This window comes from Dromiciops gliroides, chromosome 1, assembly GCF_019393635.1.
Source record: "Dromiciops gliroides isolate mDroGli1 chromosome 1, mDroGli1.pri, whole genome shotgun sequence".
Taxonomy (NCBI): domain Eukaryota; kingdom Metazoa; phylum Chordata; class Mammalia; order Microbiotheria; family Microbiotheriidae; genus Dromiciops; species Dromiciops gliroides.
In genome coordinates this window covers 18,732,712-18,760,163 of record NC_057861.1, presented here as the reverse complement: position 1 = coordinate 18,760,163, position 27,452 = coordinate 18,732,712, and the positions used below count along the sequence as shown (strand labels likewise).

The window sequence follows — 27,452 nt, the reverse complement described above, 5'->3', positions numbered from 1 at the left end:
CCCTCACCTCTCCTCTCTGATGACACTCTCAGCTGCCTTTTTAACCTGCTGAGAGAGCTATTTTGAAAAGGAACAGCCCCAAAACCATCATCACAATTTCAATTTTTAAAAAATTATCAAACCCCAAGAAGAGGAAAAGACCTATTTGTACAAAATTATTTATAGCAGGGGGGCAGCTAGGTGGCACAGTGGATAAAGCACGGCCCTGGATTCAGAAGGACCTCAGTTCAAATCTGACCTCAGACACTTGGCACTTACTAGCTGTGTGACCCTGGGCAAGTCATTTAACCCTCGCTGCCCCACCAAAAAAAAAATGTATACACACACACACACACACACACACACACACACACACATATATAATCAGATCTTTTTGTGGTCGCCAAGAATTAGAAATCAAAGAAATGCCCATCAATTGGGGAATGGCTAAACAAACTGTGGTATATGATGGTGATAGAATATTTATTTATTTTTTTGGGGGGTGAGGCAATTGGGGTTAAGTGACTTGCCCAGGGTCACACAGCTAGTAAGTGTTAAGTGTCTGAGGCTGGATTTGAACCCAGGTACTCCTGACTCCAGGGCCAGTGCTCTATCCACTGCACCATCTAGCTGCCCCTATGGTGATAGAATATTATTGTGCTCTAAGAAATGACAAGCAGGATGATTTCAGAAAGGCCTGGAAAGACTTGTATGAAATGATGTATTGCGACATGAGCAGAACCAAGAGAACACTGTTTTCTGTTTTTTGCAGGGCAATGAGAGTTAAGTGACTTGCCCAGGGTCACACAGCTAGTAAGTGTCAAGTGTCTGAGGCTGAATTTGAACGCTGGTCCTCCTGAATCCAGGGCCAGTGCTTTATCCACTGCGCCACCTAGCTGTCCCTACCAAAAGAACATTGTGCAGAGACAGAAATACTGTTTGATGAAGTATGAATGACTTGACTATTCTCAACAATACAATGATCCAAGAAAATCCCAGAGGACTATTGATGAATCATACTATTTACCTCCAAAGAAAGAACTGATGTTGATGGAACAGACTGAAGCATGCTATTTTTCACTCTCATTTTTTTTCTTTTAATCAAGCTTTCTTGTACAAAATGACAACTATGGCAATACTTGGCATAATCATATATGTATAACCCATATCTGATTGTCTGCTGCCTCAGGGATGGGGAAGGGGAGGAAGGCAAAGAAGGATAAAAATTGGAACCCAAAACTATAAATAAAAATGTTTTATTAGGGGCAGCTAGGTGGCATAGTGGATAGAACACTGGCCCTGGATTTAGGAGGATATGAATTCAAATTCAGCCTCAGACACTTGACACTTACTAGCTGTGTGACCCTGGGCAAGTCACTTAACCCCAACTGCCTCACCAAAAAACAAAAACAAAAAATGTTTTATTACAAAAATTTTTTAAATAAAAAATTATCCAGAATGTTGTCAGAAGAATGGGATGCAAAGGATTCCAGCAGCAGAGGACACCCTCACCACCATGAGTCACACACAACCCTATATGGGGTCGCATAACTGAACCTGAGGGTTGTGAAAAATGTAGCAACAGCCAAAGGTTACGTACAGCTATTTTATACACCTGGGGTCGTGAGTGGAAATTGAAGAAGCCTGACATACCCCATTCAGTGCCCATCTACTTGGTGACCACTCTGGGTGTGAGCCTGTGCTAAGTGCCAGGGACATGGACACAAAAAAGAACCCCTCCCTGCCCTCCGGGAGCCGGCATTCAATTGGGAGATACAACATAGAGGAGAGAAGTAAAGGCAAGACTGAGGCAGGAAGAGGACATTCACAACGACGTCCTCAGAACTTTGCAAGCAAGCACGCCTTCCATCCAACAGTTTCTTTATGACTTTTTCTAAACTGGGCACACTTTGAAGTGAAATTCTAAGTACAGACAGTTCTCCATTTATGTAAATTCATATTATGCAAATTCAACTTTATGTAAAGAACTCTGAAAGCGGCGGGCACTGCAGAAAACACCTGTGTTCACTTACCACCCAGCACAGTGCTTCTCTCCCTCTCCCTCTCCTTCTCCCTCTCCCTCCCCCGCCACCTCTCTCTCCCCTCCTGCCCCTCCACTTGGCACCCACCCACCACAAAACAACCTCCAAGTGAAAGCAGAACAATAGCCACACAAAGAGAGCTTCGGATCCAGGGCTTGGCCTGCCATATCCAGAGAGGAGACCTTTGCACCGCTCCACCTGCCCATCTGTGTGGCCATCTGCACTCGGGTACCACGGGCCTGGTCCCACATGTTGCTCCTTGGGCTCTTGCTTCCCGGTCCCTGGCCCCCAAGAGTCTTTGAACCAAGTGCCAGCTTCCTCTCTCCATGGGCACAGGGCCCCCGTCTTGCCTACATCCCTCCTTTCTTCCCTTCTCCATCTCCATGGGCAAATTCACATTACCTAAATAACGCTTTATGGAGAGGTCTACACAATGGTCCATTTACATAAAGCGGCAACTGTGTCTTTTACAATTTCAAATTCATGGGACCTTGCCCCCCACTTTACTGAGATCATCTGCCCTGGTTTCCCTCTTCACCCCATCTCTGCATCCTATAACTCCCACTGTCTCCTCCCTGACCCCGTGTGTGATGAAAGAGGGAGCCCTTCTCCTAGACAAGGCCAACACTTCTCCATGGGTGCCACGATCATCATCACCCCATCTCTCTCTTTGGTTTCTCCCCATTTCTCCATCTGAGTCCTCTGGCATCCTTAAACCATGCCTACCATCCCCTCCAGTCATCATCCTGTCTCCCCTCCCTTTCTCTACCAAAGTCCTGGGAAAAGCTGCATTCACTCCTGGTCTCCACTTCCTCTGCTTTTCTCTTTTTCTCAACCCTTCATAATCTAGATCCCAAACATATCACTTGAAACTGTCCTCTCAAAGCTGCCAGATCAAAGGGCCTTCTCCAAACTCCTTTCATGACATCTCTTTGATCATGAACACAGCTGCCCAGCCTCACCACCTGGACCTCTGGGTTCTCCTGCCAGTGGCTGCACCGTCTTGGTCCCTTTTGCTGGATGGGAACCCCCCAAAGCTCTGTCCTGGGCTCCCTTTTCTCCCTCCACACTGTCTCATTAGGCTCATGGGCTTAACTATGCTCTCAATCAAGATCACTCCCAGATCTATATATTCAGCCCTCATCTTTTCCCACATCACCAGTTAGATATTTCAAACTTGCATAACCAGACCAGAACACGTTACTTTTCTCCCCAAGCCCGCCCCTCTTCTGACCTCCCCAATCTCTGTTGAGGCCTCCACCATCCTTCAGTCACCAGGTTCACAGCCTTCACAAGCATCCTCCACTCCTCAACTGTCCCAAATAGCCAATCAGTGGTCAAATCCTGTCTTTGAACCTCCACGATGGATCTCGAATTCTGTCCCCTTGTCTCCATTCACACAGCACCTCTTCCCTGGTTCATTACAACAGGCTTCTAGGTGGGTCTTCCTCCCTCAAGTCTCTGAAGGACAGTGAGGCCCAGAGAGACTAAATGACATGTCCTGGGTTCCCAGGGTCTATGGTAGAATCTGAATCCAAGTCTTCCTGATTCCAGCTGCACCCACTACGCCAGGCGAGGAACTATCAGACTCTACTCTCTCCCTGCTGACCACGCCCAGGTCTCCCCTTCCCCTGAATCTCTTCTTTCTTTCACAGTCCAACTCCTAAGAAAGCTGGCTCTACCTGTGCCTCATTTCCCTCCTGTCCTTAGCTTTTCAAGCCCTTGTAAACTTTCTGCTGACGTCATCCCTCCTAAGGTTACCAAAGGTCTAGGAACAGCCTTTTCTCCGTCCTCACCTCTCTAGACTTCTCTGTAGCATGAAACTTGGATCCCCCCCCCCCCCCCCCGTTTTTGTGACCCTGCTTTCTCCTGGTGGTGGTGGGAGTTGTTATCACCATCATCATGGTCATATTAACAACAGTAACAATAGTTAGCACTGACATGCCACACATTATGCTAAGCACTTCACACACATTATCTCATTGGATTTTCACAGTAAGCCAGAGATAGGTGCTATTATTAGCCCCGTGTCACAGTTCAGGGAACTTAGGCAAACAGGGTTAAGTGAGTGGCCCAAGATCACACAGCTAACAAATATGAGGCTAGATTTCAACTAAGGAAGATGTGGGGCATGAGAAAGAAAAGGAGGAAGGGATGGAGGGAGGCCAAAGGTATAAAACTTCAGACAGACCTGGTATGGGATGGAATGCAAGCTTTTTTTTTTCTTATTTGTTCATTTGTTTCTATCTTATTAAGATTCTGAGGGTCTTAAATAAGATTTCCTTCTTAGTTGGTAGATGGTTATTAAGCTGAGAACATTCCACTTGGGGCCACCATCTAAGAGGCTCTGGATCATCAATCGCTCTGTTCCGACGGAGCTGAAGAGCTGATACTTAGAAGGTTACAGAAACTTAAGTTATTAGAACTAAACTAGGTCAGGAAGAACAGGTTAAATCTCACTTTTGTTTTATTGAAGAAGGCCAGAAGTGTATAACACACTTTAGAAAGTCCACTATTCAACCAAACAAAACGCCCTCCCTAACCATACCTTACCAACCTCCCTGCTGCTGCTCCCCCAACTCCCCCACATCCATTTTCCAAATCAATTCTGCCAATGCTCCTGGAGAGGGTGAGTTGTGGCAGCTTCTTCACTTTTGTATTTGTGACCTCACTGTTGGACACAGTAATCACTTCATAGATGCCTGCCTGCCTGCCTGTCTTCTTTCACCTCCAAGTATCCAGGACATTATTTCTCAAGAGTTCAGGAAAGGGGGCAGCTAGGTAGTACAGTGGATAAAGCACCGGCCCTGGATTCAGGAGTATCTGAGTTCAAATCCGGCCTCAGACACTTGACACTTACTAGCTGTGTGACCCTGGGCAAGTCACTTAACCCCAACTGCCTCACTAAAAAAAACAAACTCAAAAAAAAAGAATTCAGGAAAGCAGAGGTTTCGTTGTCTACTCTAAATAGCAAATGGCCCACAGAGAAAAGGGGCACAGACATAAAAGACTGCTGCCAAAAAAGCATATTGCAGGAGGAATTTTCTGGACAGAATCATGGCTTTGAGAAGCTATTTGAAAAGTGCCAGAAGATTAGACCGAGGAGGGGGGGGGGGGGCGGGGAGAGAGGTAAGGGCGAGAGAGGATGTGTGGCGATCCACACAAGATTATGCTGACCCTCTAGGTTATTGAAAATGGCCCCAAAACAAAAGAGAAAATGACATGCAACCTCATTGTTTGAAACCAGAAGCCTCCTTCCAAACGAAAGAGGCTCTCTCCATGAACTCCGAGAAGCCTTTCTGTTGAACCCTTCCCTCCCCGATTCCCCAAAACATGTTTACAATTTTAATCTGTTAAACCATGAAAATGAATTTAAGGACTCCTAGTAATGTTTAACTATAATTTATGAAAGAATGGTTGTTCTGCAGGAGAGCCTGTTGAATTTTATTTCTTAAAAAAGATCTCAATAGTAAAAAGCTTTGACTGTACCATTGATTACATAAAAAACAAATGTTCTAGCTCACATCTCTCCACTTTTGAATTAGGCTTCCAGGGGAAAAAGGCATGAGCAAAAGAAAATAAAATTGACACCTGCCTCCACAAACGAACACTCACGTACCTTTCCCAGCGACACATTTGCCAAGATCATTAAGGATCTCTCGCCTCTCCTTCACACTGGCTGTAGTCACCTTTACTGCGAAACGCTTCAGTGTCTCAGAGACCTGGAAAAGTCACACAGACACAGACAAAAAGAGATCACCTGTGAATATGTAGATAGACAGACAGACAGATACAGAGAGAGATATAACAGATAGAGTCACATAATGAACAAGAAAGCAGGATACGAAGTAGAGGAGCAGAAAGAAGTTCAAGAATCTCTTGGCCACTTGGTCAGTGGCCTAGAGAAACACCAGGAGACGGCAGCATCGGTGATCTCAGGACAGAATGTCATGCCCTTTCTGCACCAAGGGCCTGTAACCTCAGCACCTGCGCTCATGAAACCAAACCTGTCCATGAACTGAGGTCAATCGTCCCCTAAGTTCAGTCTGTTTCAGCCAACAACTCATTAGGCTGCGAGCCACAAGCAAGGAACACAGAGGAGACATTTCAGGAAGCCAACTGCTAAGCAGCATCAGGGAGACCAGAGACTGGCAAAGAAAGCCGGGGTGACATAAGAGAAACCACTGGCTTCTCTTGCTCATTTGTGACCTTTCTTTAAACCTATATGTCTACATATATCTATACATACATACATACATATATATGCATATATATATATACACACACACACACACACACACACATAATTCAATTTTATATTTATTCTTCTTTCCATGTGGTAAAGTTAAATTTCTAACACCATCCATCTTCTCCTCTCTTCCCAATATAAAAATGATCTTTAACATTTTTTTCAGGGCAATGAGGGTTAAGTGACTTGCCCAGGGTCACACAGCTAGCAAGTGTCAAGTGTCTGGAGCCGAATTTGAACTCAAGTCCTCCTGATTCCAGGGCCGGTGCTTTATCCACTACACCACCTAGCTGCCCCCATCTTTACATTTTTTGTGTAACCCAGTCCCCCTTCCCCCCCAAAAAGGGGACTACCTGCTATTAAGACATCTCCCTAACTCAGACTGAAAACTAAAGAGGAGTCCAAGGGGCGCTTGTGAGAAGTCTCACTTTTAGAAGTCAGTGGTTTCTGAGCTCTCTGGGAGCCCAAAGGGGCTAATGCTACAATTCAAAAGGCACTTTTGTACCCTGCAAACCCTCAAAAGACCCTCAGAAGGCTCTCCAATGAAATGGCATTCATAAAAACTGCCGGGAAAGCCTAGTGGGAGATGGCCAGCCAGCCTCAGTAACTACGTGCAAAAACAAAAACCCAGCATCCAATCATAGACTTAGGGCCAGAAGGCCCCTAGAGCTGACCTTATCCAGCACCCCCCCTTTTACAGACGAGACAACTGAGACACAGAAAAGTGAGGGGGCTGGCCCAGCAGGGGCAGACCTCTAACCCCTGCCGAACCCCTCGGCCTCTCACACTGTGCTAGGCTGCTGGAGGCAGCCAAAGGCCAAGGAGTCCTTCCCTTCAGGCTCTGCTCTTATTTCAAGCTCTTTCCTTTCTTTAAATATAAAAGTGGAACTTCCCATGCTTTTCACCCTTTCCCCTTACAATACAGTCCTGGCCTCTACCAAAGTTGGGCCATCCAGGGAATTGTGCCAGGTCTTTGGGGGAGGAAAGGCGCACTGGAGTCTGAACGGGGCCTATGAGGGCTTTCCAGGGAGGAAAATTCAACACTGGAACCTCTCTTTCCACTTGGTTTTCATTCCCACCGTTCATAGGTTACTTCAGGCTGCTGGTTACCAAACTGGAAAAAAAAAAGGTTCTTGGGGCCTTCTTTCATTCCTCCTTGAGAACAGTCCCCAAGGCACATCGACTACAATCTCCCAGTCCATCTTATTCGCGATGAGAACTGTCCTTTGCCTTCCAGGGAGGGAAGGCCTGGTGGGCTCCAGCCCATCTTTTCAGAGAAAGCTGACAACTCCCTGAGAGTGGCTGGACCAGGGACATCTTGGAAACGCTCCGTCTACAATCAGAGGATGCGAGTTTGAATCCTGACTCTGAGTACACACACTCAGCCCGGAAGTGGTCACACCTTGGACTCAGTCTACTCTTCTAGTAAAAAGGGGAGGCTGCACCCGATGCCCTCCCGCTCTCATGATCCCCCAGGTACCCAGACAGGTTATGTCTGATGGAGGTTACACTAGGAGAGGCTGGGGGGGTGGGAGGAGGAGCGGCTGATAGCAGAACAGCCGGGGAGGGGAGGGACAGCGATGCCCCAGAAAGGAGTTGAGAAATGGGGGCGAGGGGCCGGGATAGCTGGACTTGAGAAGCCAGAGGGGGAAGGAGGGGAAAGGAAGGGGCCCCCGGGAGGAGGGGCCACAGAGCTGGGGGTGGGCACCAGATGGCAGAGAGCGAGAGGAAACTGAGCCTGGAGGGGACAGAGAGAGAAAGAGACAGAAAGAGACAAAGTGACGGAAAGAGGAATGAAAGTGACAAAGAGAGGCAGAAAGTGACAGACAGAGAGAGATCAAAGTGACCGGCAGAGACAGAGCCAGCGGCCGAGAGGGGGCCGAGCAGGAGCGACCACGAGCCCAGGGGGACGGGCGGCGAAGCCGGCTCCGGGCGGGCGCGGGGCGGCCGCTGTCCGAGGCTCCGCTCGCTCGGACTCTTCCGCCCCCCCCCCCCCCGCGGCTGCCCCCGCCCCGGTCTCTCGCTCCTTCCCCGCCTGTCTCGTCCTCTAGGGGTCTCTGTCGCCGTCTCTGTCTCTCGGTATCTCTGCCCGTCTCTCCGGGTCTCTGTCTCTCGCGATCTCTGGGTGCCTTGCCCCCAACGAGCCACCTCTCCCCAACCTCGGCCTCCCGGGCCGGGCGAGCGCCGCGGCTCCAGGGGCCCGACCGGCTGGGGCCCCCCGCCGGAGCCGGAGCCGCCGCCCCCCGCACTTCGCTCGGCCCCGCAGCCGCCAACCTCACCTGCGTGTCCGCCGCCATCCTGCCGGCTCTGACCCCGGAACCGTTTCCGGCTCACATCCGGGTCACCAGAGAGCCGCCACCGCCACTACCTCTCTACACACCCCAAACCCTCCCCCCCCCCAGCCGGGCCCCGGGAGGCGGAGCCAATCACCATGGAGACGCCGGAGCCCAGCCCCGGCCCACCCGAGCTTTGCCGGGCAGCCCCAGGGACATCTGGGAGTTTTCCGCCCGCAGCCCGCCCCGCTGCGCTGGCGTGGGCGGGGCCCGACCGGCCCGGACCATGCCCCTGAAATCACCGTACGGGGAGCCCGCCACCTGTCAGGAGCCCTTGGAGATCGCTTGAATTGCTGGGAAATGTTCCGAAGCTCCATGATGCAAGTCAGTTTGCAAACTTTAAAGTGCTAAAGAAATGATCTGCGGAAGGACGACGGGCACGCTTCATCTCCAGCCTCCGCGGGGCGGGGATCGATCAATCAACATTTAGCCATTTAAAGTTTCTTTTAGCACATAAAAGGCATTGGAGGCCAGACCCAGCGAGCAAGGCCCGACCACCCACCGCCGACCACCGACCCTGGCTCCTTGCACCATGTCCCAGCAATTCCGGCTCGAGGCCGGGCTCCACTACGTGCAGGTTTCTCAAGCTGCTGCTGATCTGAAAGTTTTGCCTGCGAAATGCTCAAAATGATACCCTGCTGACTGGGATATCCTCCAGTACTAATCCTCTGGGACCCCCCAAAAACTGTTCATTCCTGTAGCAAGATGATCTTAAGCTACTTGGGAAGGATCTCCGCATCTAATCTCCATATGTCGATCTTTGACGAGATGCGATGTGAATTGTGACTGACTATTCAAAGAATTCTAAAGCCTGCACGAAAATTTCATCTATTTTGTGTGACAACGTGCCAAGTTAATCATCCAAACTCCAACCTGTGTCAGACTTTCTCGTCTACCTCTCCAGATTTTCATTGGTTTGTTTTGTACACTGGCAATACAATATTCAGGCTCAAAGACCTCAATCTCGTCAGAACTGGCTCAATGACACACTCAATTGGGTGGAGTAATCTATTTAACCCTGCAGAAAAATAGATGGGGAAGGGGATTGCGGCAAAAGAAGGGAGGGCAGACTGGAGGAGGGGACAGACAGAAGTAAATAAATCCCTTTTTAAAGAAGGAGAGGGTGAAAGAAGGTAAATAGGTAATATGGGGAAGAGAATAGGATGGAGGGAAACAGTTAATAGTAATCGTGAAAAAGAGAAAAGGGGGGGAAATTGTACAAAAAATATAGCAACTCTTTGTGGTGGCTAAGAACTGGGAATCAAGAGAATGTCCATCAATCGAGGAATGGCTGAAGAAGCTGTGGTATACGATTGTAGTGGAATGGTATTGTGCTATAGGAAATGACAAACAGGATACCAGAAAAACCTGGAAAGACTCATATGAACTGATGTATAGTGAAGTGAGCAGAACTGGGAGGACATTGTACATAGTGAGAGCAGTATTGAGCAATTGTGAATGACAACTAGTCTCAACAATACAATGATCCAAGACAATCCCAAGGGACTAATGAAGCATATTATTCACCCCCAAAGAATTGATAAAAAGAGCACTTATGGATTGTATATATATAGCTTGATTGATGTCTTGGAGGGGGGAGGAAAGGGAGGGGGAAAAATTTGGAACTCTAAATCTTATGAAAACGAATGTTGGCCGCAGCTAGGTGGCGCACTGGATAGAGCACCGGCCCTAGATGCAGGCAGACCTGAGTTCAAATCGGGGCTAAGACACTTAACACTTACTAGCTGTATGACCCTGGGCAAGTCACTTAACCCCAATTGCCTCACCAAAAAAAAAAAAAAAAAAAAGGGAATCGTTTCCCCCTCATAAAAAAAATGTTGAAAACTACCCTGTAGTAACTGGAAAAAATGTTGTAAAAAAACAAAAAATTTCAGAATATTCAGGTAAAAAAAGGCATTAGAAATAGAGAATCCAAGCATTGGCTGATTAACCATAGCAGCAGCAAAACTCACAGTCCCTACCTTCCAGGGCCCAGGGGGCTGTCCCAGCCTGTACCTGGCCTTCCTCCTTTGGAGGTTAGATGTCTCAGAGCAGGCCCTTTCCAAATTCCTAATTCCACAAAGATGAAGCTCCCCCATCAATGCTGAACCAGCACCAGTTACAACAAAATGTTTAAAGCAGAACATTTTATAGTAAAGAACAAAAAATAAAGCTGACGCTCATCCATTAAGGAGTGGCCCAACAGGTTTGCGGTAGACAAAACGTTTGACGAGTCCAATAAATGGACAAGCTGATGCCAAGGGAAGCGAGAAGAACCAGAAAATAATAATACTGCAATTAGAAATCAGCATGCTCCCACCCTCCTCTGTACAGCTGAGCACCACAGCTCCAGGTAGAGGGCTACAGAAATGGAGATTTCATCATTGACTTGCTGAAGTGGTCATAAAGGATAGGGGTGAGATAAAAGCAATCAGTAAGGATCTCCAGGTGCGCACACACACAGCCAGACACAGAGCCTGGCTCACCATACTCCTATGCAAATTACCCAAGTAATCAAAAACTGGAAGACGGCTCACTCCCTGTTGTGATGTTTTCCAAGACTTTCACCCACACCCTTCTACTTCTTTAGAAAGTTTTAATAGCACTTTGCAAGGCTTATTTCACTTTCTCCTCCCAACCCTGGGAGGTGTGGGCCATTATCCCCATTTTATATAGAGATTTTACACTTCATAAATTCTTGAAGTTAAAAGCATAAACACCGGAACCAACGGCAGAGAAATGAGCACTTTTATTTCTTTGTTTCACAAATAAACTGGCTGAAATAGTTGTTCTAGATGGGCTAATCAAACAGACCAAATCCCATATCTTCATCAGACTCCTCCGACTCTTCCTTAGCTTCCACTTTGGCTGGAGCGGCAGCAGCAGGCGCAGCAGCAGCTGGGGCAGCGGCCGCAGGGGCGGCCACGGCAAAAGCTGAAGGGTCAGCCAGGAAGGCCTTCACCTGAAAACAGGGAGACATGTCAGCACCATGGCTCTCCTCCCACCTCCTATTTCTGGGGGCCAACAGGTATGGACTGGGGTGTTCGGAGGTGCTGGAGATGGGTGATAAGCCAGGGAAAACCCAGAGCGGGTCAAGATTCCCTGGGGCAGAAACTGGGCTGTGCACCTGCAACTTCATAGCAGATTTAGGGGCCATGGGTCACCAATGTGACCTTGAAAGAGCAGACTGTGTTCTCAGTCTTGTGACTTCCAGACCCAAAGGAGGAGGAACAGTTCCTGCCCTGGAGGAAACAAGCCTCTGCAGAAGTCCATACTGGAGCTTATCAAGGATGGGCGGTGCCAGAGGCAGGGAAACCAAGGAGAAGGTACTAGCTCAAGCAACTACCTATTCAGACTACACAGTCTATGATTTTAAAGCTATTGTGATAATCAAGTATTGTATGGAGAAAAGTAGCCTTTTTTAAAGAAAATAAAGGCATTCATCATCATCAAGACTCTGATGAGCCTGTGGACGGTGTCCCTTAAAGTGCCCTGGCTACATCTTTACCTTTTCAGCAAGTGGGAAGGTGTAGTCAGTCTCCACAGCTACAGCCAAGACCCGCTTGTACCCATTGATGATGGAGTGGGGGACTGATGCAACAGTTGGGTAGCCAATCTGCAGACAGACGCTGGCAACATTGCGGACACCCTGTGGACAGAGAGAGCTGGTGACATGGGGGCAATTGTGCCCTGGCTGTGCCCCCAGATCTCCTGTTCACTAACCCCCTTGGAACCTGGGACAGAGGGAAGCCACCCCACCCCCTGGAAACACAGTGCCCCAAAGGCTGACCAAGTCAGATCAGCAGAATTCCCCTTACCCTTTGCAGCCCTCACCCCAACATCCTCATGGAAACATTAGCTGGCCCAATCAGCCTACAAGGTAGCCCCCACCTCTAAGAACCGAAGGTGCAGAGTCTCCTCCGTGATGTCCAGCACTTCAGGGTTGTAGATGCTGCCATTGTCAAACACCTGTTGAATGATCAGCCCAAAGGAGAACGGGGAGATGTTCAGCATGTTCAACAAGGTGGCCTCGCTGGCGCCCACTTTGTCTCCAGTCTTAATCAGCTGCACGTCACTCTGAAATACAAGAGAAAAGTCAGCTGACAAGCTGCCCGGAATGCAGACAGACCTCGCATCAGGATGGGGCTGGAAGAGCCTCTGTACAGAGGGCTTACCCTGGATCCTCCCAACAACCCCTGACCTAAGGAAGTCCTCCAAGCTCTGATCCATCCCTAGGACCCAAAACTACTAAGGGCTCAAAGGGAGATCATTAAAAACAAGGCCTCGTAAGCCACACATCTAACTACACTCACCAAGATTTCAATGGTGCCCCTGGAAATCTTGGTGGTGATACCCAGCGCCTGGAAGAAGGAAGTCTTCTCGGGCCCCAGACCAGTGTTCTGGGCTGGCACGGTGACATCACATGGGGCGATGGCACCAGCACGGGCAGCAGCTGGCACCTACGAAGAAATAAATAAATGGGAATCGGTGAGATTTGCAATGGCATCAGCCAGAATGAACTTCACGTGGCCCATCCTGTCCCAAGGCTCTCCCACATACCTTATTGGCCAGAAGCATATCCCTGATCTCTGTCAGGTCTTCCTTGGTGAACACAAAGCCCACATTCCCCCGGATATGAGGAAGCAGTCTGAAAGAAAGGTCACCCAAGTTAGCTGGTCTCCCAGACAGCATTACCATTCCAAAGAAAGAAACAAAGGGAAGAGTGCACTGTACTCACTTCTCCAGGGCAGGGTTGTTCTCCAGATGCCCACGAATGGCTTTGCGCATCATGGTGTTTTTTCCCATCAACACTACGGCCTTTCCACGGAGGGACATTCGGATCTGCTGCATCTGCTTGGAGCCCACATTGTCTGCTCCCACAATGAAGCATTTTGGATAATCATCCAAAAGTTGCTATAAACCAAGCACCAGAAACAAATACGTTTGTTTGTTACCAGGAAAAGGCAAGATATAAAGAAAGCCCAAATCAGAGGCATTCTGAAAGGCAATTTCTTCCCCCTTTTTTACAGAGGAAGATTTAGGTCTTTGGTCATAAGGTATTAAGGAGCAGAAGTGAAATTTGAACTCAGCTCTCCCTACAAATAAATTCCTGGGACAGCTAGGTGGTGCGGTGGATAAGGCACCAGCCTTGGATTCAGGAGGACCTGAGTTCAAACCCAGCCTCAGACACTTACTAGCTGTGTGACCCTAGGCAAGTCACTTAACCCCCATTGCCCTGAAAAAAAAAAAAGGGGGGGGGAGACAAATAAATTCACACAAATCCGGGGCTCTTTCCACTACCATCCTCTGCTGCTCTTTTCTACTGAATCTTGATACTGCAACACACAAAGTGGCTACCTCACCAAATAGCCCAGGACATAAAATACTGCCAACAAGGTCTTGTCTACTCCACTCACTGTCAAAGCCAACAGGCCCAGTCTCAATCATGCACAAATAGCTTACAAGCAAACAAATTTAGAATCATATCCCAATACAATAGTTTCTACACTACTGAAATGATTAATTGGGGGGGGGGGGGCAATGGGGGTTAAGTGACTTGCCCCGGGGTCACACAGCTAGTAAGTGTCTGAGGCAGGTGCTTTATCCACTGCACCACCTAGCTGCCCCCGAAATGATTAATTTTTAAATGCAGCCTAGTGCCCAGCAAAAAACCCCAACCTGTGAACACTCTCCAGTCAAAGCATCTTTGGGGGCCACCCAAACTGTCAACAATCATTAACCTTCTCAAGACATAAATTCCAAGTTAACTGTGACCTTCAAAATCAAAAGTAACACGCCAGAAAGGCTAAGAAAATATTTTTTAAAATATGCCAGAACGTAAAATTTTCTTGTGGGCAAAGCACTGAATGGACACTTTAAACACATGCTAATTCCCATGCCTGAAGACTTGTTTCCTAAGCATGTGAAGTGACTAGATGAATTAAGTCACTGCTTTAGTAGAGCTTATAATTGAGGAGGGTCCACTCACAAATAACACAAAGTGGGGCAGCTAGGTGGCACAGTGGATAGAGCAACACTAGCTGTGTGACCCTGGGCAAGTCACTTAACCCCAATTGCCTCACTAAAAAAACAAACCAAAAAACCATTAATACAAAGCTGAAAATAAAGTATGAGAAGTACAACTTTCTTACCAAACTTCAACTACATATTGCCAAAGAATACCATTTTACAAAAACCCTAAAAATACAAGTAAATGTATTCCACTCTAGGCTTTCACTTAAGTAAATCTTGGGTTATTTCCAATCCATTTAAACTTAAAACGTGGAAGAGATTTGTTTTTTGTTGACCGCCATCCCAAGGAAGAGATCTAGAGCCAATGAGCAGAAATTGAGAGGGAGATTTCCACTAGATAATAACTGAAATTGTCCAAAAGTAGGTGGTAAATTTTTCATAATAAATGTTTCTTCAAGGAGCAACTGAATATTGAAAAGCATTCTTTTGCTTTAAGCAGAAACAGAACTGAACGACACTTCAGTTCCTTCCAAATATTCTTTTTTACAACTAAGTGGTTAATCAGTCCAGAGAGGAATGACTGCCAGTGTCATGGGCTAAGATTTCTTTCTTCCCCAGAGAAAAGAATGTAACTGCAAGTTTACTTTTTTTGGTTCATCAACTGAACAAGCCAACAGGCTTTTCCCTCCTTGACTAAACTACAGGCTCCTTTGCCACTTGCTCCTCCAGCAGCCAAGATCGCTTCCTCCGCACCCCACCTCTAACCCGTATTCACCCCCCCACCCGCCCCCGTGCCCGTCCCAACACCCCCCACTTACGATGATCTTGAGGAAGTAATTTGACTTCCAGGTAGCCCTGTCTTCCCTGGGCATCTCCAAGGTGCTTCAGGGATTGCCACGCGGGGTTTAAAGACGATGTCACTGCGGGGAGCACAAGCAAGCGGGATGACTGAGCTGCCTGAGTTCTTGGGGGGGACGGGACTTGGAGCCCAAAGTTTTAAAAACCGCCGTGAAAACGTGTTCACACGTGGAAGTGGGGGAGCTGGAAGCCGGCCGGGCCGGCCAGTGAGAACCTTCTCTTCCCCAGCCCGGAGACCCCCGCCCCGCACCCCCCAGCCCTCCCCAGCCTCCCCATTGCCGGCTCCTTGTGCTCAGTCTGGACCCCCGGTAGCGATCCCACCCCACCCACCCAGGACCCTCCCCCTCCCTCCGGCCCTCGGAGGGGCTCAGCCTCTAGACCTGCCGAGAAGACCCAGAGGCCGTGAGCGCAAACCCTCGTGTAACAGATGGGGAAACTGAGGCCTGGAGGGGGTGCCGATGCGGCCCCTCGAAGTCTCTAGTCCAAACCCTTGTTTTGCTGGGGGGAAACTGAGGCCGGGCGCGGGCGGAAATATAAAGCTAACGTGAGCCTCCAATTCTCCCATTTTGCGGGAAAAGAAACTGAGGCTCAGAAGAAACTCTTGGGGTTCCGGACCCCGACCCCGAGCCGCTTCTCCCCCCCGGCCCGCGAGCGCCCAAGGGGACCGGAGCCTGCAAGGCCGCCAGCTCCAGGGCCTCCCTCTCCCCTCTGCCTCCGCGGCCTGCCCTGTCCTCACGCGCGCGCCCCGCAGGCCTCGGCCCGGGGCCTCTCAGGCCTCAGCGACTCCCCCGCCGCGGGGCTGCTCCAGCCGGGGCCGGGGCCCCACCTCAGCGCCCGCCAGCGAAGCCCCGAGCTCCCCTAAGACTAAACCCCGGGCCGCGGGCCACCGTCCGCAGCCGACCCAGAGCCGCCATCAGACTCACCTCGCACGAGGACGCCTGGAGAGAGAGCGGCCGCGCGCCTCCGAGCGCTTTTTATAGCAATCGGGGCAGCCAGACGGCGCCGGCGCACGGAGCTCACTCCCATTGGTGGACTCCGCCGCCCATCCGGCGAGTGGGCTGCGATCCGGGTTGCCATTGGCCTTCATGGCGACCGCTCGGTAGGTGGTGCTCCCGCCTCTCGAGAAGAGGCTCCCGGAGCTCAGAAAAGGAGAGGCAAAAATCCGCTCGCGCCCCCTGCTGGATTCGCCTGGGATCTCTAGGTGCTCTTTCAGTGACCCAGTGCCAACACCAAATAGTTCTAATGGTTGCTGCTTTATGATATAGTTTTGGATCTGGTACAGCTAGGCCACCTTGCTCTTTTTTTTTTTTCACTAACTCCCCGGATATTTTTGACCTTTTGTTCTTCCATATGAATTTTGTTATTGTTTTTTCTAGCTCTATGAAATACTTTTTTGGTATTTTGATTGGTATAGCACTGAATAAGTATATTAATTTGGGTAGAATTGTCATTTTTATTATATTAGCACAGCCTACCCATGAGCCATTTATATTCTCGCATTTATTTGTGTGAAAAGTGTTTTGTCATTGTGTTCACATAGTTCCTGGGTTTGCCTTGGCAGGTAGACTCCCAAGTATTTTATATTGTCTACAGATTTTTTTGGGGGGGGGCAGGGCAATGAGGATTAAGTGACTTGCTCAGGATCACACAGCTAGTAAGTGTCAAGTGTCTGAGGCTGGATTTGAACTCAGGTCCTCCTGAATCCAGGGCGGTGTTTTTGTCCACTGTGCCACCTAGCTGCCCCCTTTTTTAGTTGATTCTTTAGGATTCTCTAAGTATAAAATGCATTCTTTAAGTGCTTGTTATGTTCATGAAAGAAACAGGATGAGGTTATGAGGTTAGAGACTTGACCTCTAAGGCAAGACCTGAGTTTATTTCCCATCTCTTGCCTGGCTGGATGACCTTGGGCAAATCAGTCAATTCAATTCTATTCAATAAACATTGATTAAGCGCCTATATGTACCAGGCTCTGTGGGCAAGACAATCCCTACCCTCAAAGAGCTTACAGTGCAATGAGGGAGACAACATGCAAACAAATAAATGCAAACAAGCCACATATACAGGATAAATTGTTGTTGTTTGTCCTTCATTCTCGAAGAGGACCCTGACATCAGGAGGTGATGTCATGACTTTCACTGAATTGGATTTAAGTGGGAGAGGGCTGTGCAAGGTCACCAGCCTCACTCTCTCCTCCAGAGCCATCTGAGTCCAGTGGCAAGATAATCAGGACAACTGGAGATGGTCCCCGATGCAATGGGACACCTTGCCTTTTTGAGCTTTTTAAGTCCTTCCCTGGTCTCAGTTTGTCTGAGGCAACACCCATTCAGTGATTAAGGCTAGGTAAGAAATGAGACAAAGAATGGCCTTTTTTACCTAGTTAAAAAAAAAAACAAAGCAAAACTCAACAATCTGGGAGGTGAAGACCCTCAGGGTTTCTGGCCAAAAAACAACAACCCAGAAACAACTGCAAATTGCACTCACTCTTAGCCATCAAGAACCCAAACAATGACCAAAAGAGGCTTGAGTTGGGACCTACTTTTGGCCAATCAACAAGTGATTAGTGGCCCCTAAGAGAAAACATTAAGAGAGAAAAGTCAACGGAATTATGAGGCTTTGGGGAAGGCTTCCCGTAGAAGGTGGGATTTTAGTTGGGTCTTAAAGGAAGCCAGAAAGATCAGTAGTGGGAGTGGAGGAGAATATTACAAGTATGGGGGACAGTAAGAGAAAATGCCCAGAACTGAGAGATGGAGAGATGGAGAGATGGAGGTCAGCATCACTGGATCCCAGAATACAAGTGAAGGAAGTAAAGACTGGAAAGGGAGGTGAGGGCTAGATTATGAAATTATGATTTTTGTATTTGACCCCATAGGCAGTAGAAAGCCTCACGCATTTGTTAAATTACTTATTTGCAGTTTCATGTGCATCTTTTTTTTAATGTTCTGTGTTATGGAAATGCTTGTTTTGTTCCCTGAGTTGGAAAGGAAGGAAGGAGAAAGGAAGGAAGGAAGAAAAGGGGCAGGGTGGAGAGGAAAGCTACTGGGGGCTAGGGAATGGTGGGAAAAGACCTGTGTAGTGGACAGCGACAGCCAAAGATACAGACCAGGTTGGCCTGCACTTCCTTAAATTGGAGGTCCCCAGTGAAGAAGATTCTAAAGCACAGTCAGTAAAAGCCTTGTGGAGATAAATCAGCCAAAGAAGAAGGAGGTGATCCGAGAAACTCTCTTATAAGGTACAGAGGGGAGGCAGCTAGGTGGTGCAGTGGATACAGGACTGGCCTGGAGGACCTGAGTTCAAATCCAACCTTAGACACTTGACACTTACTAGCTGTGTGACCCTGGGCAAGGCACTTAACCCCAATTGCCTCACCAAACAAAAAAAAAAGGGCAGGTAGGTGGTGCAGTGAATAGAGCACCAGCCCTGGAGTCAGGAGGACCTGAGTTCAAATCTGGCCTCAGACACTTGACACTTACTAGCTGTGTGACCCTGGGCAAGGCACTTAACCCCAATTGCCTCACCAAAAAAAAAAAAAAAAAAAGAAAGAAGATGCAGAGGAGCTTCACTGATGGAGAGAGTTTACTTATCTGGGAGTTCTCTATAGGAGGGAAATGATAGGTCCTATCACTATCCCCCTCAGATGGCCACAAAGACAAAGAAACCGCCCTTTCCCTTCCCCTCAAGGGCCTAACATTCTGAGGAGGCCGCACATTATTACGAAACAATTTGAGAACGGATAGCATGGCAGGTTGGGAAGGGGCAGGGAATCAGGAAAGGCTTCCCATAGGAGGGGACACCTGAATTATACCTTGAAGGATTTGGGGAGGCCTGGGTGGAGAGGGAGGGCACTGGATTCTGGCAGGAGGGAGCCTCTGAAGCTTCTTGAGCAAAAGAATGACATGATCACACCTGAGCTTTAGGGAGATTCTTCTGGTCCTTGAATAGAAGAGTTTGTAGAGGGGGGATGTTGGAAGCAGGAGACAATTGCAACAGTCTACCCAAAAGGCCGACTGGGGCAGGCTAGAAATGTTGTGGACCTGACAACTGATTGACTATGGAGATGAGGGGGAGGGGGAGCGTTTAAGGTAGGACACAACTAAGACTTTGACCTATCTTTCCATCTGATTTCCTGTCTCTCCCCTTCACACTCCATCTATGCTGATCGTCCCTCCCTGTCTTCCTCTTTCCTCCTCCTCCTCCTCCCCCTCCTCCTCTCTCTTCTCCTCCTCCTCCTTTTCCTCCTCCTCTTCCCCCCTCCTCCCTCCTTCTCCCTTCTCTTCCCCCCTCTTCTTCCATCCTTCTCCCCCTTCTCCTCCTCCCCCTCCTTCCCCCCTCCTCCCTCCTTTTCTCCCCTTTCTCCTTCTCCTCGTCCTCCTCCTTTTTCTCTGTCCATTCCATCTCCCACCTCAGTGACTTTGCACAAGTGATGTCTTCTCCCTTAAATTCTCTCCCTCCAGCTCCTAGAATTCCTAGTTCCCTTCAAGGCTTGAAATCAATTCCATTTCCTCCCAGTTGTTGCTGACCTCTCCTTTTCATCTATTTTCTTTCTATATATTTTGCATTAACTTCTTCATGACATGTTCTTTCACCCAATAGAATGTAAGCTTCTTAAGGACAGGAGCTATTATTTTTATCTTTGTATTTCCCCCCACCCCACTCCCACCTAGCACATAGTAGGGGCTTAATGAATGCTTACTGAATAGACCCAAATCTATTAACTGACTTTCCAAGCATCTTTCTTTTTCTTTCCCTGTATCCTTCTTTCTCTTTATTTTTTTCTTTCCCTCTTTCTTTCCTTTCTTTTTTATTCTTTCCCTCCCCATCTTCTTTCACTTATTCTAGCTCTCCTCATTCTTCTCTCACTCCTTTTCTCTCTGTCTCTCTTTGTCTCTGTCTTTGTCTCTCTCTCTCTCTCTCTCTCTCTCTCTCTCTCTCACACACACACACACACACACACACACACACACACACACACACACACGGAAAGTTCCCAAAGACAGTAATCATCTGAGGAACTTCCCAGTTCCTAAGGGATAATATAAATAGGCATTTCATTTAGACACCCCGGGCCTCAGGAGAACCAGGTTATATCTTTACTTTAAAAACAAACAAACAGGGGCAGCTAGGTGGCGCAGTGGATAAAGCACCGGCCCTGAAGTCAGGAGAACCTGAGTTCAAATCCGACCTCAGACATTTAACACTTACTAGCTGTGTGACCCTGGTCAAGTCACTTAACCCCAATTGCCTCACTTAAAAAAAAAAAACAAAACACAAAAAACCTCGAGGCTGTCTCTGAAGTTCCCCAGAGGCAGGAGGCACTGACTCTTTGGTGTCTCATCCTATTCCCTAACAGAGGAAGGGCAAAGGAGAAACAGCATGAGGAAGGAGAGACCTACAGAAGGAACCTGGGGTCTTTAGTCCGGAGAAAGACCCTGGGGGACATGATAGCTGGTTTCAAGTAGCTGAATGGCTAACATATGGAGGAAGCCCTGACTTGAAGGTTTTGTGAATCTCCGATTATGTGTAAATACTCACACTGAAAATTTAACAACCAACTCCAAGCTGGTATGACCCGGCTGGAGAGGGGTTTGATTCATTGTTTGGCAGCAGAGAACAGATTTGGTAGCGATGATTAGGCATCACAAAGAGGAAAATCGTGTCTGGATCTCAGGGAAGACTTGGCAGCAATTGGTGTCGTCCCCAAAGTGTAATGGGATGCTACGGGAGGTGGTGGCTTCCCTCCCTTACGGGAAGTCCTCAAGCAAAGGTGGGATACACTAGGAATTTCTCTTCAGGTGTGGGTTGAGCTGGAAGGTCCTTTGAGGTCTCTGGAATTGTCTCAAAGGTGTATACAATACACACACATATATATATATATATTTATGTGTATGTGTGTATATGTATTGTGGTAAAATATGAAAGTTTTTAACAGTCGGTTAGGATAACTGAAAGACGCCAGTTTTTGAAGGACCACCCTTTTGGGGAGGAGACGAACAGTCCAAAAGCTTCTTCCATTTACTAGTCTGGGAGATAAATTAAGGGAAAAGTTAAGTAGGGGAGATTTATGATCTAATATCCAATTTTTAATCTCACAGTATGTATACACACATACATATACACACATTTATATATATGTATATATATACAGACATATGTATACAAACATATATACATATATATGCTTGTGTTTCCACACCTTTCTAGACTTTCTCCTGAAAAATGGTGAGATTTCCCTGTTCAACTAGGTGAAAGTGGATAGAGCCCTATGCCTTGGGTGAGGAAGACCTAAATTCAAATTCAGCCTCAGATGCTTATCAGCAGTGTGACCTTGATCAAGTCACTTTACCTCTGCCTCAGTTTCCTGATCTATAAAATGGGTATAATTACATTACATACCTCCCAGGGTCGTTGTGAGACTCAAACAAGGTAATATTTGCAAAATGCTCAGCACACAGTAGGCACAATATACTTATTCCCTCCACCAGCTGCCTTTTTTTTGTCCTTTATCTGCCCCTAATGAGCTGTGAGATCTTGAATAAGTATACTGTCCGGGTCTCACATTTCTTCATCCATAGCAGGATCGGGCTATTTGTTGGTCTATTTGTAATATTTTTCAATTCAGCCTCGAATAAATACAATGAACTCTGCAAACAGTCAAGTGCTCCAGGCTGTTACTGTTATATCATTGAGGGCAGCTAGGTGGCGCAGTGGATAAAGCAGCGGCCCTGGATTCAGGAGGACCTGAGTTCAAATCCAACCTCAGACACTTGACATTTACTAGGTGTGTGACCCTGGGCAAGTCACTTAACCCTTATTGCCCCCCCCCCCCCCCCCGCCAAAAAGAAGTTTTAACCACATTGGTCTCCAGCACCAAGGGCAACCAGAATAGGGAGCTAATACTTAATCTGGTAATTCCTCTACACTCAAAGGGTAGGCTTTGCCCTTGAAAGCATGCTGTTGAGGCTCTCTCAGGGTTTAATTAGGCCCCAGTATAATCAAGACTTTTGGGGCAGCTAGGTGGCGCAGTGGATAGAGCACCGGCCCTGGAGTACCTGAGTTCAAATCCGGCCTCAGACACTTAACAGTTACTAGCTGTGTGACCCTGGGCAAGTCACTTCACCCCAATTGCCTCACTAAAAATTAAAAAAAAAAGACTGTTGAGTACACTCAAAACAGAGCCAAGATGCTCAACCTCCCATGGTATCCTTGCAGAGAACTTCTCTGCCCTTGCTTCTCTTTCAAGTTTTCTAGGGACCACTTGGGCTACTTTCCTAATGCTACCTCAGTTCAACCCAACAAGCAATTATTAAGTGTCTACTGGGGCTTACAGATAATTGATGTCTCCTACTGGGACTGAAACCCAAACCTGACCCTAAAGGCACCACTACCTCCCAGAGGACAACCAGGGCTGGAGAGAGGGGCCAGCCATCACCTAAGATCCCCCAGAGCACTTGGTGCCAGGCCAGAATTTCCAGGGTCACCTTTTCCTGATTAGTTGCCAGCATCCCCAGTCTGACACCACTGTGTATTTCCAGCTTTATCTCCCTGTGACTTTCCTCCGCTCACTATGTTCTCATATTCTCTCTCCCATTAGACTATAAGCTTCCTGAGGGCAGGGCCTGTCTTTTGCCTTTCTGTGTATCCCCAGTGCTTAGAACAGTGCCTGGAACATAGCAGATGGTTAATAGATGCTTATTGATATGACTTTAGAACAGAAGAATTGGGCAGCTAGGTGGTGCAGTGGATAAAGCACCGGCCCTGGATTCAGGAGGATCTGAGTTCAAATCCGCCCTCAGACACTTAACACTTACTAGCTGTGTGACCCTGGGCAAGTCACTTAACCCCATTGCCTCACCAAAAAAAAAAAAAAAAAAAGAACAGAAGAATTGTGTCTTGTCTAAAATTATATCCTCCAAACCAGTTGGTGCTTGAGAAGCTGTTGGACAGGGTGTAAGTAAATAGAGGGCTAGACTCAAGTTCAAATTCTGTTTCAGATATTAACTAGCTGTGGGACCCTGGGCAAGTCCCAGCCTCAGTTTCCTCATCAGTAAATAATAACAGTAACAGTTACCATTTATATAACAAAAGTTTTTACATGTCTCTCATTTGATTCTCACAACCATCCACTTGTAATTATTTCCATTTTACAGATAAGAAAACTGAGGCAAACAGAGATTAAGTGACTTGCCCAGGGTCATACAGCTAGTAAGTGTCTGAAGTGGGATTTGAACTCAGTTCTGTCAGGTGTTCTAGGCACTATGGCGCCACCTACTGGCCTTCTAGGGCCAACTAAAACCATTCAGATCCCTCCTCCTTTCCAGTACTCGAAGTCAACCATCAGCTCCTTCCCAAGTGCTCCATGAAGCCTTGAACTTTGTCATCTGTATAACTGAGGGGGGGGCAGACGAGATACTCCCAAGCCTCTGCCAGAGCTCAATCAATGATTCCAGAAGTCCCATCTTCTTCCACCAAACTACCTGAGGGCTGGGAAGTTTTCATTTTTGGTCTTTGGCTCCCCAGGGCCTAACACTGTGCCCAGCACAGAAGAGGTGGTTAATAAAAATGTGTTCAATGAAAATGAACCCGAGAAGCAGCTAGGTGGCGCAGTGGAGAAAGCACCGGCCCTGGATTCAGGGCCTCAGACACTTACTAGCTGTGTGACCCTGGGCAAGTCACTTAACCCTCACTGCCCTGCAAAAGAAAAAAAGAAAAAAAGGAAATGAACCTGAGAAGAGAGGATCCCCAGGCACCAGAGGGAGGGAAGCACAGCTGCCCTGTGCCCTGATTAAGGGTCCTCTTTACTGGTCTGGTGGCCCTCCTCCGGACACCATCCAGCTTGTCAGCACCCTTCCTGAGAAATGATGGGACCCCAGCGCTCAGGCCCAAATACTGTTGAACTGGCCTTTAGGCTTAGGTACTGGGATGTTTAAACTCCTCTCTCCAACCAAAAAAGTCTTGAAACAAGGCAAAGTGAAAATAATAGTAGATTTTATTGGCATAAATCACAGGAACTTAAATGGGAAAAGCAAAGTTAGAAGTTTATAGGGGAAAAAATATCAAATCAAACTGTTGACCTAGAGAGGCATCTCCCAGATGTCCCTGACCCTGAAGGGGAGGGACAGGGGCAGGTCACTGTAAACAGAGCACTAAGGTCTCATGGTGGACATATGGACACCCCCAAAAACAGAGCTGAGCTGGCGTGGCCAGCTCCTGGCTTTCATTCAGCTAACCGTGCGCTGAGATGCCAGCTAGATCTGCCCCTCCCCTCCACTGCCCGCCAGCACCACCAGACTGCCCTTTGCCCTGTCTGTGGTCCATTTCCAATGACCAGAGGAGGCCCCAGGAGTGGAGAGGGCTGGCAGCTCCACCCGGGGATTCAGGTAAGCTTCCGTTTCAGCTACAGGGAAAACTTTCCCAGGATTCTCTCAAGATCTGACTCAGGAGACTTGAGAATATTTCATGGCCCGTAACCAGACTGAGGCCCCTTCAGTTTCACTCATGACGGTCATCACAAAACGGGGACAGAGCCAGAGCCAGAGCAAATCCTTCTCCATGACCGCATTCCCAAGTTTCCATGGCACAAAAGGTCTAGGAGGATGCCCAGGGTCAGCGGGCATCCTTTACCCAGAGTGTTGGAGCAGTGGTCTGGGAGACTAAGGCCTCAAGAGAGAAGACCCAAGGTGATCGATCACTGGAGGGCTGGGAGGTAGGGCCTCCCCACCCCCTTATGGCTTATTCCAGCAGAAATCGGGCAATCCCATCGTGCATCCCCCCGCCCGAGTCTCTCCCAACCACCCAACACATATTACATTGCTGACCTCTCTCAAGAAGGCAGGCAAGTAGGCTAAGTTAGCAGAGACCCTGGTGGACAGAGTCTGAGAGGAAGGGGGTCTGAACACAGCAGTTTACAAAATGTTCCAGGTGAACTGTGAGGGAGGGAATAAAAAAGGCCAACTGGTTGTGCTAGAGAGAGCTACTGGCTGCCTCTCCCCTAGAAGCCCTCAGTACAAAGAAAACCCGATGAGTTAAGAGCGCCGGAGAGCAAAGCCGGCCTGGGTCACTGCCCCCAGGGGGTCCGAGAGCAGGGGGCAGAGGAGGGGGGCGGGGGTGCAGGACAAGGCCAGAAGGAACATCTTTAAAATCTTTTCAAAATCATTTCAGAGAGAGAATTAAAAGCAACTCAGACGAATAGGAATTCAAACCTCAGTGTAGAAATCTATCAAACGTGGGACAGCGTCCAGCCGGGGGAGCCGTGCTCACGGCACCTGCCAAGCCAGGTGGGAGCCCACGGACTGGGCTCAGTCGCCCGCAAAGTCAATATAAAATATTATTGCTGTAGAGCCCTTTCTCAGTAGAACCAACTGAATGAGAACCGCTAGAGAGGAGGCCTCAGGTGGAGAAGATGATGGCTGGGGACAGCCAGAGGGAAGGGGGCCCCGGGGACCCCCAACTGCCTTCTCCGCAGGTGGGTTTATGCCGGCGTTCACTTGGCAGGGGCAGGCCGCCCTCCAGAGTCCCGAACCAGGGGATGGGGTGAGGAGGAAGGATGGGGAGGGGGAGCAACAAGGTTAGGAAAGTTCTGCCCCTCAAAAACTCCCTGAATGGGCAGCCCTGGTTCTGGGGATGCCCAGTGACCTGGCTAAGAAATGATTCCAGTGTGGGGGGCCAGGGTCTGCATGGCAGGGAGGAGACCTCTCCCACCACAAAAGGAAGAGAGGCAGAGAGAACAAGGAAGGGGGAGGGAAGCGGCCCGGACCCGGATGTGACTTCTCCACTCTCCTGCCCCCCGCCCCCTAGTCTGGCCCAAGAGCAGGCTCCGACCCCTGCCATGAGGTCTGCGGGGCCTAACAGAAGAGCTTGAGGAAGCAGTTCTGACAGTAGGGTTTGTCATTCTGTTCCTTGAAGGTCCCCTTGTTGAGCTGCTTGAGGCAGAAGGCACAGACGAAGTGCTCCGGGTGGAACTTCTTGGCCATGGCGGTGATGCAGCGGCCCGTGATGGGCTTCTGGCAGCCGGAGCAGAGCGAGCCGCGGCGCTCGTGGTAATGCACCTCACAGTAGGGCTGCCCATCGTGCTCGAAGAAACTGCCATTGATAAATGGCGTGAAGCATTCCTGGCAACACAAGGAAGGACGTCACGGGCGGCGGCAAAGGGGCCCGGGCCCTCCTGCAGAGCCCCCGGAGAGGGGCCGGAGGCGGGGGAGCAGAGACAGGACCTTGGAGGCCAGACCAAGCCTCAGGGAGAGCCAAGGCTGCCCAAACAGTAAGAGGTAGTGGCCAGACTTGAACTCAGGGCCAGGGATTTTATCTTTGCCCTGAAGAGATTCCCTAGGGCCCAAAGCCCAGGACTGGATATCCTATAAGGCACCCTCATCCCTGTCCCCCCAAGAAAGGAGTCGGCCACTGGATGCTGAAGTCCATGGGCCTCCCTCAGGAGTGTAACTGAAGACAATGGGCCTTGGCAGAAGGCACAGCAAGGGAGAGGAGGGGGCGGCGGGCGCCTTACCCGGCAGACGAAACACTCAGGGTGCCAGAGGGTGTTGAGTGCGGAGATGTAGTTCTCTAGGATGGCCCGGGCACAGCCACCACATTTAGGGGCAAACATGTCGAAGTAATCTTTTCGACAATATGCCTTCCCATCTTTCTCATGGAACCCTGCACGGGAGAGAAGAGCACACGGTAGGTTTGGAGAAGGCCAGGAAGGGGCTAAGAACAGGGGATGTCAGAGCTGGGAGGAGCCTTAGAACAAGAGCTGGGAAGAGCCTTAGAACAGGGGATGTCAGAGCTGGGAGGGCCCTAGAACAGGGAATGTCAGAGCTGGGAAGGGCCTTAGAACAGGGGATGTCAGAGCTGGGAGGAGCCTTAGAACAAGAGCTGGGAAGAGCCTTAGAACAGGGGATGTCAGAGCTGGGAGGGCCCTAGAACAGGAAATGTCAGAGCTGGGAAGGGCCTTAGAACAGGGGATGTCAGAGCTGGGAGGAGCCTTAGAACAGGGGATATCAACTGCAAGAGAGCTTAGAAATTGTG

General features: G+C 48.8%; 3 protein-coding genes across 7 annotated transcripts in view; all 3 read right to left on the bottom strand.

The window, feature by feature from the left end:
• GCN1 (GCN1 activator of EIF2AK4) overlaps positions 1–8,638 on the bottom strand; it is a 64,783-nt gene extending 56,145 nt beyond the window's left edge. For both annotated transcript variants that reach the window (XM_043964856.1, XM_043964857.1), the window contains exons 1-2: positions 8,550–8,638; positions 5,641–5,743 (exon numbers count right to left, since the gene is read on the bottom strand). In XM_043964856.1, the coding sequence (XP_043820791.1) occupies positions 5,641–5,743; positions 8,550–8,567 (121 nt within the window). In that variant the 5' untranslated portion in view covers positions 8,568–8,638. The remainder of the gene's footprint in view (positions 1–5,640; positions 5,744–8,549) is intronic.
• A 2,696-nt stretch (positions 8,639–11,334) lies between these two features.
• On the bottom strand, positions 11,335–16,412 carry RPLP0 (ribosomal protein lateral stalk subunit P0). The gene is made up of 8 exons (XM_043979142.1): positions 16,358–16,412; positions 15,395–15,496; positions 13,342–13,517; positions 13,164–13,251; positions 12,917–13,063; positions 12,495–12,680; positions 12,112–12,252; positions 11,335–11,565 (listed from the first exon to the last, which is right to left on the bottom strand). Exons 2-8 carry the CDS (start codon positions 15,446–15,448, stop codon positions 11,404–11,406), a joined length of 954 nt encoding a protein of 317 aa, XP_043835077.1. The 5' UTR covers positions 15,449–15,496; positions 16,358–16,412; the 3' UTR covers positions 11,335–11,403.
• Positions 16,413–24,416: 8,004 nt separating this feature from the next.
• PXN (paxillin) overlaps positions 24,417–27,452 on the bottom strand; it is a 57,468-nt gene continuing 54,432 nt past the window's right edge. For all 4 annotated transcript variants that reach the window (XM_043977083.1, XM_043977086.1, XM_043977084.1 and 1 more), the window contains 2 exons: positions 26,932–27,080; positions 24,417–26,539 (listed from right to left, as the gene is read on the bottom strand). In XM_043977083.1, coding sequence (XP_043833018.1) covers positions 26,273–26,539; positions 26,932–27,080 — 416 coding nt within the window. In that variant the 3' untranslated portion in view covers positions 24,417–26,272. The remainder of the gene's footprint in view (positions 26,540–26,931; positions 27,081–27,452) is intronic.